General features: G+C 36.7%; 1 protein-coding gene across 2 annotated transcripts in view; it reads left to right on the forward strand.

Annotated features, from left to right (window-relative positions):
* Window positions 1-16,165, forward strand: part of NC2alpha (negative cofactor 2 alpha) — a 17,247-nt gene continuing 1,082 nt past the window's right edge. The window contains exons 1-8 of one of the 2 annotated variants that reach the window (XM_043025818.2): window positions 1-352; window positions 5,868-5,940; window positions 7,242-7,335; window positions 7,482-7,705; window positions 10,505-10,640; window positions 12,183-12,276; window positions 13,154-13,272; window positions 14,123-16,165. The exon at window positions 14,123-16,165 is cut by the window's right edge and continues 1,082 nt beyond it. In XM_043025818.2, the coding sequence (XP_042881752.1) occupies window positions 311-352; window positions 5,868-5,940; window positions 7,242-7,335; window positions 7,482-7,705; window positions 10,505-10,640; window positions 12,183-12,276; window positions 13,154-13,272; window positions 14,123-14,543 (1,203 nt within the window). In that variant the 5' untranslated portion in view covers window positions 1-310 and the 3' untranslated portion in view covers window positions 14,544-16,165. The remainder of the gene's footprint in view (window positions 353-5,867; window positions 5,941-7,241; window positions 7,336-7,481; window positions 7,706-10,504; window positions 10,641-12,182; window positions 12,277-13,153; window positions 13,273-14,122) is intronic. The other variant, XM_043025819.2, reaches the window with a different exon arrangement.

Consider the following 16,165-nt stretch of genomic DNA (forward strand, 5'->3'; position numbering starts at 1 on the left):
CTCGGAGTCCCGTGTTGTTGTTGGTGAGGAGCTGAGGCGCCTGGAGATCGCCACTCTGCCTTGGAAATCCCCCATTTTACGCGACTTCCCATGCTATATGATGGTTTTTTCTTCCCCGGACGTGTTAGCTATACATATCTGAGTAACTAGGATACATGGTAGGCGGCGAGACCTCGAGAACCTTGGAGAGAACCTTTGATGACAGCTTGGATCACCCGCCAATCTTTGAGCTTTGAACAACCGAGAACCTTTTCCTCTCTTCGGTAATTGTTCTAGTTTCAGCACGAAGAACATCACTATTGAGGGGACAATGCCAGGGAAGAAGAAGAAATACAATGCCAGGTTTCCACCGGTGAGTAAAGCGAGTTGTAGCTTTTTTTTTTGTCACTCGGGGTTGGTTGGCGTTTCATTTTTTTTTTTTTTTTTTTTTTTTTTTTTGCTATGGTTTTATTTTTTCCAAACTGTATGGTGCTAGGTAAATAGGTAGTGTGGTTGATGAAAAGGAGAATGTTCGACAGGTTTTTCATTTCCTTTCTTTGGCTTTGCTAATTTGTGATGCCGATGTTAATTTAGAGGAATGTTGTTGTGGCTGCAACCCTTTCTTTTAGAGTCACCTACAATGTTTACTTTACGCTGTCAAATCCTATCCAGACAATGTGATTTATTATTATTATATGTCAGTTAGCTTATGTTTTGCTATGCGCAGTTGGCCCAAATGTTGATTAGTTACTAAGCTATCCAGACCTTTTTGATGAAACTAACGGAAAGTGCCGTGTTGATGTTTCTATTTATAAAGTTATGCGGTTTTTATATGATTATATATAAGAACACACTGCATTAACCCATTGTGGACGGGGCGCCTAACGACCTAACTGATCGTCGGGGCGGGCGGTCTACGACACTAGCGGCACCAGCTAAAAATTAGAGGGTTGGGGGAAGGGTTTTCTCTGCCCTCTGTGTAGTGCAGACTAGCCCAAACAATATTTTTCCATAAATCCATCATAAAATGTGGGTATAGGCTGACTTTGGAACCCAGTAGCTCTGGAGCTAATGCCATTACAGCCATAATACTTCATAACTGTGTGCACTCTTCAATTGTGAGCAGATCCCAATGTCATGTCATGTACGCATTGACTCCTGTCTTTTAGGCCTAATCGGTGCTGACATGAATGTCAGTTTCTATGCACCAAAATTTAGAGTTTATTCTTGTAAATATAAAAAAGTTGGCTGTTCAGTCTGTAGACCTTGATTAATGAGGGATGCCACAAACAGTTGTTTGTGGTTGAAAATGACAACAAATCCATTTATCTGATATTAATTGTATTGCAAGAATTGTTTCATTTTGGGTATGTTACTACTGGATTTTAGCTGTACAGAGAGGCTGTTGTAGTTGAGATCATCAGGGAGTCAATTTTATTTATTTATTTATTTTTTTTGGAAGTGAGCGTATTATGGGTTTATGCTAGCTTTGTTTGCAGCATGGAATGAATAATCCAAACAATGCCATGTAATAACTTTTCATTATAAATTTTTCAAGAATGTTTGTATGTATAGAAAATATTACTTGAACTATAGATAAGGCCGGAATCTTGGTATTTTAGAAGAAGGATACAGCCCGGAATCCTTGAAAACTAACCTAAGATCTGTAATGGGGGTATATTTTTCCTCTGAAAAAATTTGTCGCAAATTGCAAATAAGAAAGATATTTGTCAGTAAAAATATGAACCAATCATTTGATATTTTACATTTCATCTACCCAGCCACATAGACATAGACATAGACATAAATAGATATATACATATATATATATATACATATATACATATATACATATATACATATATTACCCCCAATATATTACATATATATCATATATACTATATTGAACATATATATATATATAATATATATATATATACATAATATACATATCATTATATATATATCATTTTTTATATATATATATATATATATATATATATATATATATATATATATACACATATACAATATACATATATACAGTATACACCATACTAATATAACACACATACACAACATACAACATATACACAATACATACATTCACAAAATAGACAACATACACATGTACACATGGAACATACCATATATACACATATACACGATACAATTATACAAATATACACAATATTACATGCACCATACACTACACATACACACATATACATACCACATACACCATACACATATACGTACATATGCGTACACCATGTATATATTATATATATATTATATATATATATATTATGAATATTTTATATACTATATATGTATATATATATATATATATTAATATATTGTATTATATATATATTATATATATATAAATATCTATATATATATATATAAATATATATAGTTAACTATATATATATTATATATATGTATTTATTATTATATATATATTTATATATATAGTTATATATTTATATTCTATTCTATATATCATCATATAATTTATTATATATAATATAAATATATTACTATATATATGAGAATATATATATATATTATATATATATATATATATAGATATATATATATATTATATATACATATCTATATATATATATACCATATATTATATATTATATATATATATATCTAGAACTAAAGAATATGCTATATATATAACTATATATATATTTATTTATATATATATATCATATTAAAATATATAATATATATATATATCATTAATATATTAAATTATATAACTATTATTTTATACTATCAATATTATATAACAATATATATATATATACTATATATATTAATTCTATGTGATGTGATGTGATGTGATGTGATGTGATGTGATGTGATGTGATGTGATGTGATGTGCTGTGCTGTGATGTGATGTGATGTGGTGTGGTGTGGTATGGTGTGGTGTGGTGTGATGTGATGTGATGTGATGTGATGTGATGCGATGTGGTGTGGTGTGGTGTGATGTGATGTGATGTGATGTGATGTGATGTGATGTGATGTGATGTGATGTGATGTGATGTGATGTGATGTGATGTGATGTGATGTGATGTGATGTGATGTGATGTGATGTGATGTGATGTGATGTGATGTGATGTGATGTGATGTGATGTGATGTGATGTGATGTGATGTGATGTGATGTGATGTGATGTGATGTGATGTGATGTGATGTGATGTGATGTGATGTGATGTGATGTGATGTGATGTGATGTGATGTGATGTGATGTGATGTGATGTGATGTGATGTGATGTGATGTGATGTGATGTGATGTGATGTGATGTGATGTGATGTGATGTGATGTGATGTGATGTGATGTGATGTGATGTGATGTGATGTGATGTGATGTGATGTGATGTGATGTGATGTGATGTGATGTGATGTGATGTGATGTGATGTGATGTGATGTGATGTGATGTGATGTGATGCGATGTGATGTGATGTGATGTGATGCGATGCGATGTGATGTGATGTGATGCGATGTGATGTGATGCGATGTGATGTGATGTGATGTGATGTGATGGGGTGTGATGTGATGTGATGTGATGTGATGTGATGTGATGTGATGTGATGTGATGTGATGTGATGTGATGTGATGTGATGTGATGTGATGTGATGTGATGTGATGTGATGTGATGTGATGTGATGTGATGTGATGTGATGTGATGTGATGTGATGTGATGTGATGTGATGTGATGTGATGTGATGTGATGTGATGTGATGTGATGTGATGTGATGTGATGTGATGTGATGTGATGTGATGTGATGTGATGTGATGTGATGTGATGTGATGTGATGTGATGTGATGTGATGTGATGTGATGTGATGTGATGTGATGTGATGTGATGTGATGTGATGTGATATGATATGATATGATATGATATGATATGATGTGATGTGATGTGATGTGATGTGATGTGATGTGATGTGATGTGATGTGATGTGATGATGATGTGATGTGATGTGATGTGATGTGATGTGATGTGATGTGATGTGATGTGATGTGATGTGATGTGATGTGATGTGATGTGATGTGATGTGATGTGATGTGATGTGATGTGATGTGATGTGATGTGATGTGATGTGATGTGATGTGATGTGATGTGATGTGATGTGATGTGATGTGATGTGATGTGATGTGATGTGATGTGATGTGATGTGATGTGATGTGATGTGATGTGATGTGATGTGATGTGATGTGATGTGATGTGATGTGATGTGATGTGATGTGATGTGATGTGATGTGATGTGATGTGATGCGATGTGATGTGATGTGATGTGATGTGATGTGATGTGATGTGATGTGATGTGATGTGATGTGATGTGATGTGATGTGATGTGATGTGGTGTGATGTGATGTGTATTGATGTGATGTGATGTGATGTGATGGGATGGGATGGGATGGGATGGGATGGGATGGGATGAGATGAGATGGAATGATATGGGATGAGTTGTGATGGAATGGAATGGGATGGGATGGGATATAATGGGATGTGATGGGATGAGATGTGATGTGATGGATGGGATGAGATGAGATGAGATGAGATGAGATGGGATGGGATGGGATGTGACGGGATGGGATGTGACGGGATGGGATGGGATGGGATGGGATGTGATGTGATGTGATGTGATGTGATGTGATGTGATGTGATGGGATGGGATGGGATGGGATGGGATGGGATGGGATGGGATGGGATGGGATGGGATGGGAAGGGATGGGATGGGATGGGATGGGATGGGATGGGATGGGATGGGATGGGATGGGATGGGATGGGATGGGATGGGATGGGATGGGATGGGATGGGATGGGATGGGATGGGATGGGATGGGATGGGATGGGATGGGATGGGATGGGATGGGATAGGATAGGATAGGATAGGATAGGATGGGATAGGTTAGGACTCTACCCATAAAATGTGGCAGACATCAGTCATTGCTCTTAGGATGATTAGGGTAATGGAATGATTAACCCATTGCAGAAAGGGATAGATTTGCTTGCCCAGTTCCCAGGACAGGCACGAGTGACACCTATGCGGCAGCCCAGATAGGTTTTATTTCTGAGCGAGGCAGCTTCACGCAACATATCACAACCTTTCCCACTCTCTTTCATTCACTCATTGTAAAACTAGACCCATTTTTGTGTTTGTCCTTTTTTTGTATTCTACTACTTTGTGAGACTTACATGTGTTATATGACAGGCTCTATCAATGTTGCAGTTGACTAAAATTGTAGTATAGAGTCCATAATAGCTCATTATTTTCTTTATACTCAGTGTAATAGAAGCATTGATAGGAGGACAAAAAGCAACTTAATTTTTTTGTATTCATGTCCTGTCATAAACAAATACAAATAAATAAACTGTCCACAATGAAGATAACATGAAGAGGTATGGAAGAAGTTAAAGAGCGAAAAAAATTGTAGCGGTTTTGTGCAGCTAGTTATATTGGGCTTTGTCATCTTGAGTTTCATTTATTATAGGAAATGAGGTTAAAAGAATCACAGGTTTGATTATGGCTGACTTTTTTTTATTGATTTTTGAAATGTTTCTTATATTTTAAGATGATTTTCTTCCACTTTTATCTTAACCCTATGACGACGGTGCGTCACACCCGTGTGACACAGCCAAAATCCCGATGCCGGGGCGTCAAGCCAGTGTGACGATTTCAATGCAATATTGCAATCGCCCGGCATATGGGTCTTCGCGTAGCGAGTGCCCCGTCGGGAAAGGGTTAAGAAATGTATTAATTTTAGGGGAAGGAATTACATACAGTTTGGGCAGTATGGCAGATGTAACAACATGTGACTGTTGACTAATTTTGATTTCCTTCCTTTTTTGTGCCACAGGCCCGCATTAAGAAAATCATGCAGACAGATGAAGAGGTTGGAAAGGTGGCGGCAGCTGTTCCAGTCATCATCTATATCCTTTTAAACAAGGAGTCTTGAATTTATGGTCTTTGTATTGCCATTGATGTTATAGTTTCATATGTTAATTGTGGAAGTGAGTGAGTGGTTGAGTGAATGAGTGAGTGAGTAAAGAAGTTAGTGAGTAAATGGATGGATGGATGGATGAATGAATGAATGAATGAATGAATGAATGAATGACAATAAAACGGTAAGACAGTAGGTAAATAAAGGAAAAAGACAACAGCAGTACTTATGAGAGTTCATACAATTAATGATTAATTAGTCATGAGCCCATTGCAGACGGGGATAGATTTGCTTGCACAGTCACCAGGATGGGTTTTATTTTAGAGTGAGGTAGCTCTGCACGGCATACCTTAACTTTTTCCGCTCTCATTCAGTCACTCATTGTGAAACCGTAGGCACTTTTATATTCTATTGTATTGAGAGACTTGTGTGTGTCATATGACGGGCTCTATCAATGCTGCAGTTGACTAAAATTGTCGTATAGAGTCCATATCAGCTCATTATTTTCTTTACAGAAGCATTGCTGTTTTATGTGAGGACTAAATGCAAATTCATTTTTTTATATTTTTATTAGTGTACTGTTGTAAACAAATATGAAAAATGTAACCATCCACTATAAAGATAGCATGAAGAGGTATGAAAGAGGAAGGAAACCTATGCTTATGAGTGAATGCCACAGAACAAGGCAGCCCTACTGTCACAGGGGCACATTGTAGACACTGTGCCTAGCTTGAGTCACCTTCCTCTTCTCATTCTGCTTGCACATACTTTATCACTGATACTTTAGAGCAAAATGTTACCATCTTGCTGTGTGCCATTGCTCTATAAAGAAAGTGCTTGCTAGAGACCATGGATGGTTGCTAGTCAAGGCTCTCTCTCCTGCTGGTGCTAGGAGAAAGTGGTGCCATGTAGGTTTTAGATTTTAGATTAAACTCAATTTACTGAATATTACGGCAAAGATAGTAATTATGATTGTGATTCTTATCATCACTCGTTCATTACTCATTGTACAATAAAGAAACACAGTGATCCCAAATCCCCCAACATCATGTATGTCCTGCCATCAGGCCAAAAACTCCTCGTCATGATACGTGTCTGTAATAGGTTAAGAAATATTGGCAGGATGAGTGCATATGATAATTATATACACCATGTTCAGATAGATATGGCATGTCTGGCCAAGTTTATGAATATGTAGATAATCAATGAAATTTTGAAGGGTATGGGCTTTTACAGTGTGTACAGCATTTTCAGTGCATTTTCAATTTTCCTTAATTAACCTGTATTCACCTAGAGGATTGGAGCTATTTGTTGAGTCACTTCTTACACGTGCAGGAGAAATTACCACAGCGCGGCATGCACGAACACTGACGCCAGCCCACTTGTAAGTTATCATATATATTTATTACAACTTCTTTAATGCAACATTAAACCTAATATTGAGAAAACTAATTAGACTCAGTACATATCTTATATTATATGAGCAGGTACATTAAATATGCTAATAATTTTTGCCTTTCTGCATCTCAGAAAGCATTGTATTATGGCAGAAAGGAGATTTGACTTCCTGCAGGACCTTGTGGCTTCTGTTGCGGACATCAATGCTGACGGGGACACTGAGCCAGGAACCCCTACTCCACGCACTCCCATGACACCTGTAACACCTTCATTTCCCACACCAGGAAGTGCACCAACAACTCCTAATACACCTTCAGCATACCCTCTTACCACTCCAGTTACGGCACCTCTGACAGGTGAGGCAGTTTGGGATTTCAGCACCACCGTTACTGCGTGGGCAGGAAGGGAGTGAATTATCATAAACCCTTTAACGACGGGTGACTAGATATCACGTCTAGTGTTTTTTGGGGCACACGCCGGGACGCGTTATTTTGTCCAGCCCGGCGCGCGGGAGGAGCCAGCGCTGTGCGGCCGAGAATCCCGACGCGTTAGGCTTATGTGTTCAAGAGTCCTGGAATTTTGGTCTTTTTAAGCCGAAATGGTCCCGTCAGGAAGGGGTTAAAGAATTTATATATTTTTTATAGTAATTTTGATTTGAAATTTGGGTATTGCTCTTTTGATAAAACTCGTTAACCATTTTTCAAGATGGCCACCATTGAATATACAGTAATACTACTTTCACAATAAAATCGCAAAGACTTGTCCTATTTGAATGATCTTGATGTTGAATCATACATTTTTAACTATGTAGAATCCAATTTGGAACCATAGACTTACTCATTAGCTTCCTTGTACCATAATATCAGTCTGAGAATCATAATTAGGGTAAAAAGTGCCCATATCATCATCAATATGATATATTATTGGATGTACATGTAAGCGGTAGGTGGTGGTTGTGCTATTGTCCGTGTGGTGGTCGGGCTCCCTATTGTATGGAGCCACTTCACCCATCATTGCTTGATATGTTGACCATTGTCTTGGTCATCTTGGCTTTAATTAATTTTCTTGGGCTTAGTCTGGTGTGTTGTGTCCTGACGTACCTGATCTTGAGCTTGATTTACTGTATCTTGATTCGTGGTTGATTCTTGATCTTTACCTAAACTTGGATCTTCTGGTTACTAGGAACTTGTACCTTTGGAGTAACTTTGGAATTACATGATGATTACTTGTAATTATGTTGCCTTGATTGCCAGCACCATGTAAAAACCCAACCAAATGAAAATGATAGCGTCTGAGGAGGACAGATTGGGGATGGGGGTGTAGGCAGTAGGCCCATACTTGTATACCACTTATTGTGTTGCTATCTGGAATAGTATACTACAGCGCTTCTAAACCTCATATCTGCAGCTGCACAGTGCTGTGCAGGTCAGACCAAACCAGTAGCATTTGTATTGACTGCAGCATTCCGGCTTGCATCCACACTTGGTCAGCTGCCGGCAACTCTTTGCAATGGTGCTGTCTGCCCAAACGACTTGCCACGGATCTTCTCTCTTGGTCCAGCCCCACTTGGCAGGAGTCTGCATTTCTGGTTGACATACTGTTGACTGACTCCAGATCCATCCCGCCTGGTATGCAGCAAGCTTCACATGCTGCTTCTGCGCTTGGAGGAATGGCTTTGTACTGCCTCTGCTCCCGAGCAAACATGTCCAACCTTGCGTCATTGACACCTTCAGCTGTGCTGGATCTGTCATACATCATGACCATGAGCTTTCTAAGGACTCCAGTTCTGCTGAAGATACTGGAAGCCTCATCACATACATCCCAAGTTTGCCAAGCAGACTATTTCCATTTACCAGAGAATGCTGAAACGACATCACAGCCATTGAAGGCATGGGAGATGATCATCCCTTTGCTCTTTTCTGCATGTACAGGAATCCACCTCTTGTTCTGTCCTTGGCCAAAGGCAACACGCAACTTCTGCAGACCTAGCTCCTGAAGCACCTATAGAACACTGACTACTGCAATGATGACAACACCAATGTCACTGGATATGACCATGATGATTTTGCTGCCTGCTTCTGTTGCATGCCTGGCATGCACAAAGATCTGCTTGTCAGCTTCTTCATAATGATGCATTTTTGCTATGCCTAGCACTGCAATTATGATATAATTAGATTAGAAATTAGGTGAAAAAAATTGCATCAGAATAAGAAATGTCATAATGAAATAATTGGTCCACTTTTTAGCTGGAAATTGCTTTGTACTGTTACTCATGTTGCATATTATAGTGAAGTCAATATATAATTTTTTGATAAAGAAAAGAGAAAGATTACTTTCAGCACTTGAAAAGGAGTAACAAAGGAAAACATGAGAACAGAACATGATTTATGTTCCATGATTTATATTATGATAATAGTTTATTGTTTATATATTTTTTTCATTTGATTGTAACTTTGCAATGACCAAATTACGTATGGGCATTCCTAAGACATTTTTACTTATTTGTATTTCAAAGAATTTTTCACAGCTTAGTTACAAATAGACGAGAGACTGGTCATACCTTATACAGTCTGCTCTTGGCCTACAGACAGGTACAGGCATTCCTACATCAGAGGCTCTGGGACATGAGACAATTTTTTTATTGTTTAGATTTGTTAGCGTGACTAAGGTTATTCTAATGATTAATTGTGGATGAATTCTGCTTGGAACCAGGTTGAAATGATCCCTCCCTACCCTCTCCTTCCCATCCCCTGCCCCTCCCCCTGCTCCCCCTCCTAAGATTTGTTTACGCACAATGCCTGCTTAGTCAATTAAATAACTTATGTTTTCATTAATTGAATGATAAATACATCCAAGAATATTAATCTACGAGGAAACTTTGATTGTGCCATGTTGAGATTGCTTTCAGAAGTGCGATTTTAAGATGTCTCTAAGCTGGCTTTATTGTTGTAGTAGAAAATATTCTAATAGTGGAAATAGATAATCAAGAAGGTTAATAGGATTCTATCTGTACCAATGGATTCTTGTAGTTTTTGTTTTGCTTAATTTTTGATTCCTTAAGCTGTGATGTATTTAGGATGTGAAAGTGAAAGAGTATTTGATATGCCAAAGGAGCATTGAGGAAGAATTATACAAATAATTGAAATAAATTATAGCAGGTGAGGGTTGGGTGGAAAGCAAAGAACAGAGAGGACGAGGCAGAGGCAGAGGCAGAGGCAGAGGTCGTGGGAGAGGAAGAGGAAATGCTTCAGCGACAGCAGCTGTTGCAGGGCGGGGCACTCCTAAACCCAGGTCAGTAGATGGAAGAACCAGTAATGAACAGAGACAATGATTCTATTTATAATGAATGCATACACATATATACAACAGCATAGCATCTCATTTACCTGCATGCACACTCAATTATGATGCAAATTATGTTGGCATACACTTGTGCAAACCTTGGACACACTTTTTCACACTCATGCAGTATGCACACTCTAATGCACACAAGCATGTATACATCTAAAGGCATGTGGTCTCTCATGTGTACACACATGGCCTTAACCCCTTCACTACGGGCAGTAGAAAATGCCCTCCACTCCGCATCCAAGCTTCCGGCGCAAGCCAAATTTTAAACGTCACAATTGAATATGACAAGTTTTAAGCCACAATCTCTACACATTTTAAGCCAAAACCTCAACATAATCATCATGTGTTATATATCAAAATATGCATAGTTAACCTCTTCCCCCATGTGCATGTGACAAGTTATTTACATGGGTTGGGAGGAAGATGGAATGAGTGACCTTGGTGGGAGGCCTCACTCAGATGACCAAAGAAAAAGATTAAAATAGCATGGTAAACTAATCATAATAAGTTTTATATTTTTACATAATGTTCCATAAATAAATAATAAAATGATTGCTAGCAGGGCGCATTGGTGCTTCCCCTGGTATAAGCGAATCCCACTCTTATGTAATAATAATGAAAGTCAAGTAATCCATCGTATCATATCCGACCTCTATTCTGAAAGATCTCGTACAGTATCCGGAAGAAAGAAAACTCAATTCCACCAGAACTCAGCCATGACGCAGTATGCGCATCCTCGGGTTTTTCACAAGCGCTGCAAGGACGCAGTATATGCGTCCTTATACTGCGTCCTTGTGTCGAAGGGGTTAAACATGTGTGGCTGTATACATACCTATACTTATGCAAATATAGTGACAGGTAAACACAGATATCTATGCTCGTACACACAATCTGTAGATAACATAAAAGTGATGTAAAGTTTGAAATTAAAATAGAGCATTCAGTAAAATGACAAAATCAAGATTCATTTTGATAAGGTCAATTATATTTTTACTCTTCACAAAACCTAATCTCTTTTTCATGCTGAATATGACGTCTTACATGTATCACACTATATAGTTCCATCTCTTAAAACAATAGTACCAGGAAATTATTGGAGTCCGCTAGCTTCTGCACTGGGATTAATATCAAGGTTGCCTGCATGAGATAAACAGAAGTGCATAAATGATGTTTTTTTCAACTTGTCTTTTATTCAATACAAGCTGGTTATTGGTCTTCAATAAACATATAAAGAATAAGGGTTTAGATAAACTTGGAAGGCTATAGCTTAAGAACTAGTGTTGTCAGAGGCATAAACTCCATTGTCATGGCAGGTATAGGTTCCATATGGAATTCAAGCCCACCCTTGCTATGGCATGTATTGTTGCCATCTGTCTTCATTAGATCAATTTTTGTAAATGCTATTTGTTGAAAAGTATGTAGAATATCTTTGTACTTTCTATTTTGACATCCATTTGCTAACATTTATTTTGTTTGATCTAGGGGACGTCCAAGAAAGGTGGCACCAGCTAAACCAGTTGAGGATCCAGACTCTGACGATGGTCTTTCTCTGGATGTTGATACAGATGAAGATGAGGTGAGGTCTTTCAGAAATCCCCTGTCTAATGATGTAATAAAAATGTTGCAGACCTGTTGGTCAAAGCTAATCACTTCTCCCTTCAACCACAAAATGCATAATTTCTTTCCTATATGAGTCTATGCTTGCTTTATTGTTTTAATGGAAGATATTCTAATAATGGAAATAAAAAATCAACAAAGTTATAAGTAACCTATCTATACCTAATGGAATCATTGCATCACAAAACAAATGAAAATCTGTAATCAAAGCATGATATGCTCTGCATGAAAAAGAGAACTGGAGCTGTATGTCAATGTTTCTTTTTGAAATTAGAGAACTACAGAGGAATCTTAAAGATACATAATGTGGGGAAATATCTGTCAACTGTTTAGCGATAATTCAGACATGAAGGTTAAATTTTTGTGTGTCTTTTAACTTATTGATGCAGAAAAGATTCACTGCCCACTTTGATTTTGTTATATATATATATATATTTTTTGTACTCTTTTATGTCTCCACATGTGTTTAGTTACCAAGAAACCAATATTAGGTCTACCTTTCCTCATGTTCAACCTGTTCCATGTTATTTTTGGGAAAATATTTATTATTATTATTATTATTATTATTGTTATTGATAGTGTTTTTATTGTTATAATAAAGTTAATGATATAAGTAATGAAAATAATTTCCAAACATTTGAAAGAAGGGGGTAACCAGGTGAGGTCATGTATACCTAGTAATTAAGTACTTATGGAGCCACATAGGTGTTATAAAGAAAGAAAGAAAGGAAAAAATAAAAATAGTGGACAGTGTATGTATGCATGCACCCCTCGCACAATGTTTAAATTGAGAAGCTGTATTATCAGTGTAATGCTGATGCCGTCCTATCCCACAGGCTGGATCAGAAACAGACGAGGAGGTGATCGCAGTGGCAGAGAATCCCAGTGGAAACTCCAGAAAGTCGCCTTCACCTCCGCAACCAAACCCTGTGCCCAGCCTTAAAACACAGCCAAGGTAGAGAAGTTAATTTGCAAGTCTTTTGGTAATGGCTCTTGTTTTTTTTTTAAGGCATGCAAGCTGTTGGTTTATATCTGTTGCCCATTCTACAGTCAAAGCAAGCGAATGATTCTCGTATCCGATGGGTTGAGTCAGGAGCTGGTGTTGTTTTTGGTTCAGTTCAGTTCAGACAGATTTGCGAAGACGTCGCTCTCCGGCCTCTGCCAGCTATGAGTGCTGACTCATCTTATCTAATCTTATCTGATCATCATCGCTGAATTCAATTCAGCTCAGTTATTGGTGTTGATATTGCTATTGTTTTTGTTATATTTCTTTTTTATATTTTTGTTTTCCTTTTAATTGTTTTTGTTTTGTTGTATTTGTTTTTCATTATTATATTTATTGTTGATATATATATATATATATATATATATATATATATATATATATTTTTTTTTTTTTTTTTTTTTTTTTTTTTTTTTACCCAATTGCTCCAGGACGTTGATAACTGGCGCTCTATGCAATTCCGGGAGGATACCGCATAGGCCTATACTTATCTTATCTTATCTTATGGCGCCAGGCATCGAAGTGCCGTCACCTTACATGAAGGCCGGAGTTTGGGCCAAGAAGGTGACGTCATCACTTCATGCCATCCGGAGGATTTGGGTTAATTGTGTTTGCCATTTTTTATGTATTTTTGTTGTTGTGTTTGTTGTTTTTGTAATGTTTATTGTGATGCTGTTACTATTATTATTATGATTCTGATTGATTCTGATTCTGATTGATTCTGATTGATGATTCTGATTGATGATGATGGTGGTGATGGTGATGGTGATGGTGATTATCATTATTATGCTTCTTTTTTCAGAAAAGAAAGTCCACAGATGTCTGGCCTGCAGATATCTGTGGGTGGAGGGTTTAACCTTGGTGGAGCAGCAGGAACAGGAAGCAATCCAATCACATCTCTGTCGTCTGTACTCAGTGCATCCACAACTGGCACTGGTCAGGGCATTCAAATCACCATCCCTGCATTACCTGCTTCAGGCATAAAAGTGCCTGAAGGTGAGGTGTCACCAGCTGGCAGTGTTACAAAGTCTCCAAACCAATCTCCAAGCACACAACTCACGGCTGGGGCGCGACCTTCATTTGGAGTACCCGTTCCGGTGATAACTTCAGTTCATGCCGTACAGAACAAGCCACAGGGGCCCACCTCATTTACATCATCTGTTAAACCTCTACCTTCTCAGTTGTCAATTAATAACCAAGTTGATGAGGACTATGATTCGTAGTGGCGTAAACTTTGTATTATAATGTTACCTCTCTTAAGTAAGCTAATGATAAGTCTTTGCAAATCTCATTGAACTTGAGAACAAAGTTAAAGATACCTCTAATGATTTGTCTCTCTTATTTAAACCTTTCAACTCATAGTGTCCTTGTTAAGTATCATGATGTAACATACTGGAGACACTAACAAGATTTGAAATGTTAAAGAGGTGGAATAGTATCAGCTGTTAGCACTATTTTAAAGGTGTCATTATGTTTCCATTTGTGATCATTGTATTCAATGCTTGAGAACGTGATATTAAAAGGAAGTGTTGATTTTATGTCCTATGTATATTGAAGGCGGATGCAGATTTTGTCTTGTAAGTATTGTAATGTAAGGAGTCAGATTTTCTCATCAGTGGTATTCTAGTATTATTAATTGTGATAAAAGGGTACTGTGATTCCTTTCTCTTGCTTTGTGAAATATATGTTATGCCAAATATATGATTAGTGAGAGTGCAAAGAAATCAGTATTGCTCATTGCATTTTGCAAAAGCGACAACTCGGTCTATTTAATGGATTTATTGTTTTTATACTTTTTGTTGTATTTAATAGAACCTGTGATGTTTTATGTCAATATCAGAATTTTGAGAAATATTACAAATGGAATTAGAAGGAGATGACACAGGAATAAGAATCCAAAAAAGAAAGGTTAAGAGGAAGCCAATTAGTACAGTAATAATGTATAATTAAGGATAGTTGATTGCTAGTGTTGCTAATTGATTTTATGGCATATGTATATTTTTCATGGCATGGATGAATGAGGTTACGGTTCTCAATATGTTTCGGTACAATGAGTACTGTGGATAATACATTAACAGAATATAATATTTTAGGTTATGGATGATGAGAGCACATATTCACAAGAGAGCTGCCAGCTTTTTGATTATTTTTTTTTCTTGCATCTTCTGGAATATACATTTTTTTTATGAATATGTATGTAATATATTTATCCAAGTGAAATATGAATTGGATAGTGTCTTTCATTGGCTCAACCATGTAAAACGTAGTGATAAAAAAAGCCCTGCATATTACTTTTAGATGAGCATTGGTTTCAGAGATTGTTTGCCAGGTAGTGTAGGCAATGAACCAGCCTACTTACTCTAGTACAGTATTTACCTGTTTAAGCATTTTAATATTAATGTCTCATGTATTGTCATTTTATTATTATTATTTTTTCTGACCTATGCAATGTGGCTGTCATTTCTGAGGACATTACACCAGTGAAGATGTGTATAAAGGAAAGATTACCTGCTGTGTATTCTTTTGAAGTCAGTAATGAAATGTAATATGAAATATCAGATTAGATAGGTAGAATATACTAATATAAAATTTATCTGTTTTGATGCAGTATATGGGTTTATAAACCAGTTTTAATAAATGGCACTTTAGCAACAGTCAGATGAGCTTTCCCTGTATTTTTATTTGTGCTATTATTGTTATTTTTACTATTATTCATATTATTATTGTTATTTTCAGTTTTTTGCTTTTTTATTAGTATTTTTAAGATGATCTTTTATTTATTTATTTTTATTAGTATTTTTGTTAATATTGTTATTTTTATTGAGAAATGATTTTATTTTTTAAG

The sequence above is a fragment of the Penaeus japonicus genome, unplaced genomic scaffold, assembly GCF_977035675.1.
Source record: "Penaeus japonicus unplaced genomic scaffold, GWHDUDI00000001_assembly GWHDUDI00000002, whole genome shotgun sequence".
Taxonomy (NCBI): domain Eukaryota; kingdom Metazoa; phylum Arthropoda; class Malacostraca; order Decapoda; family Penaeidae; genus Penaeus; species Penaeus japonicus.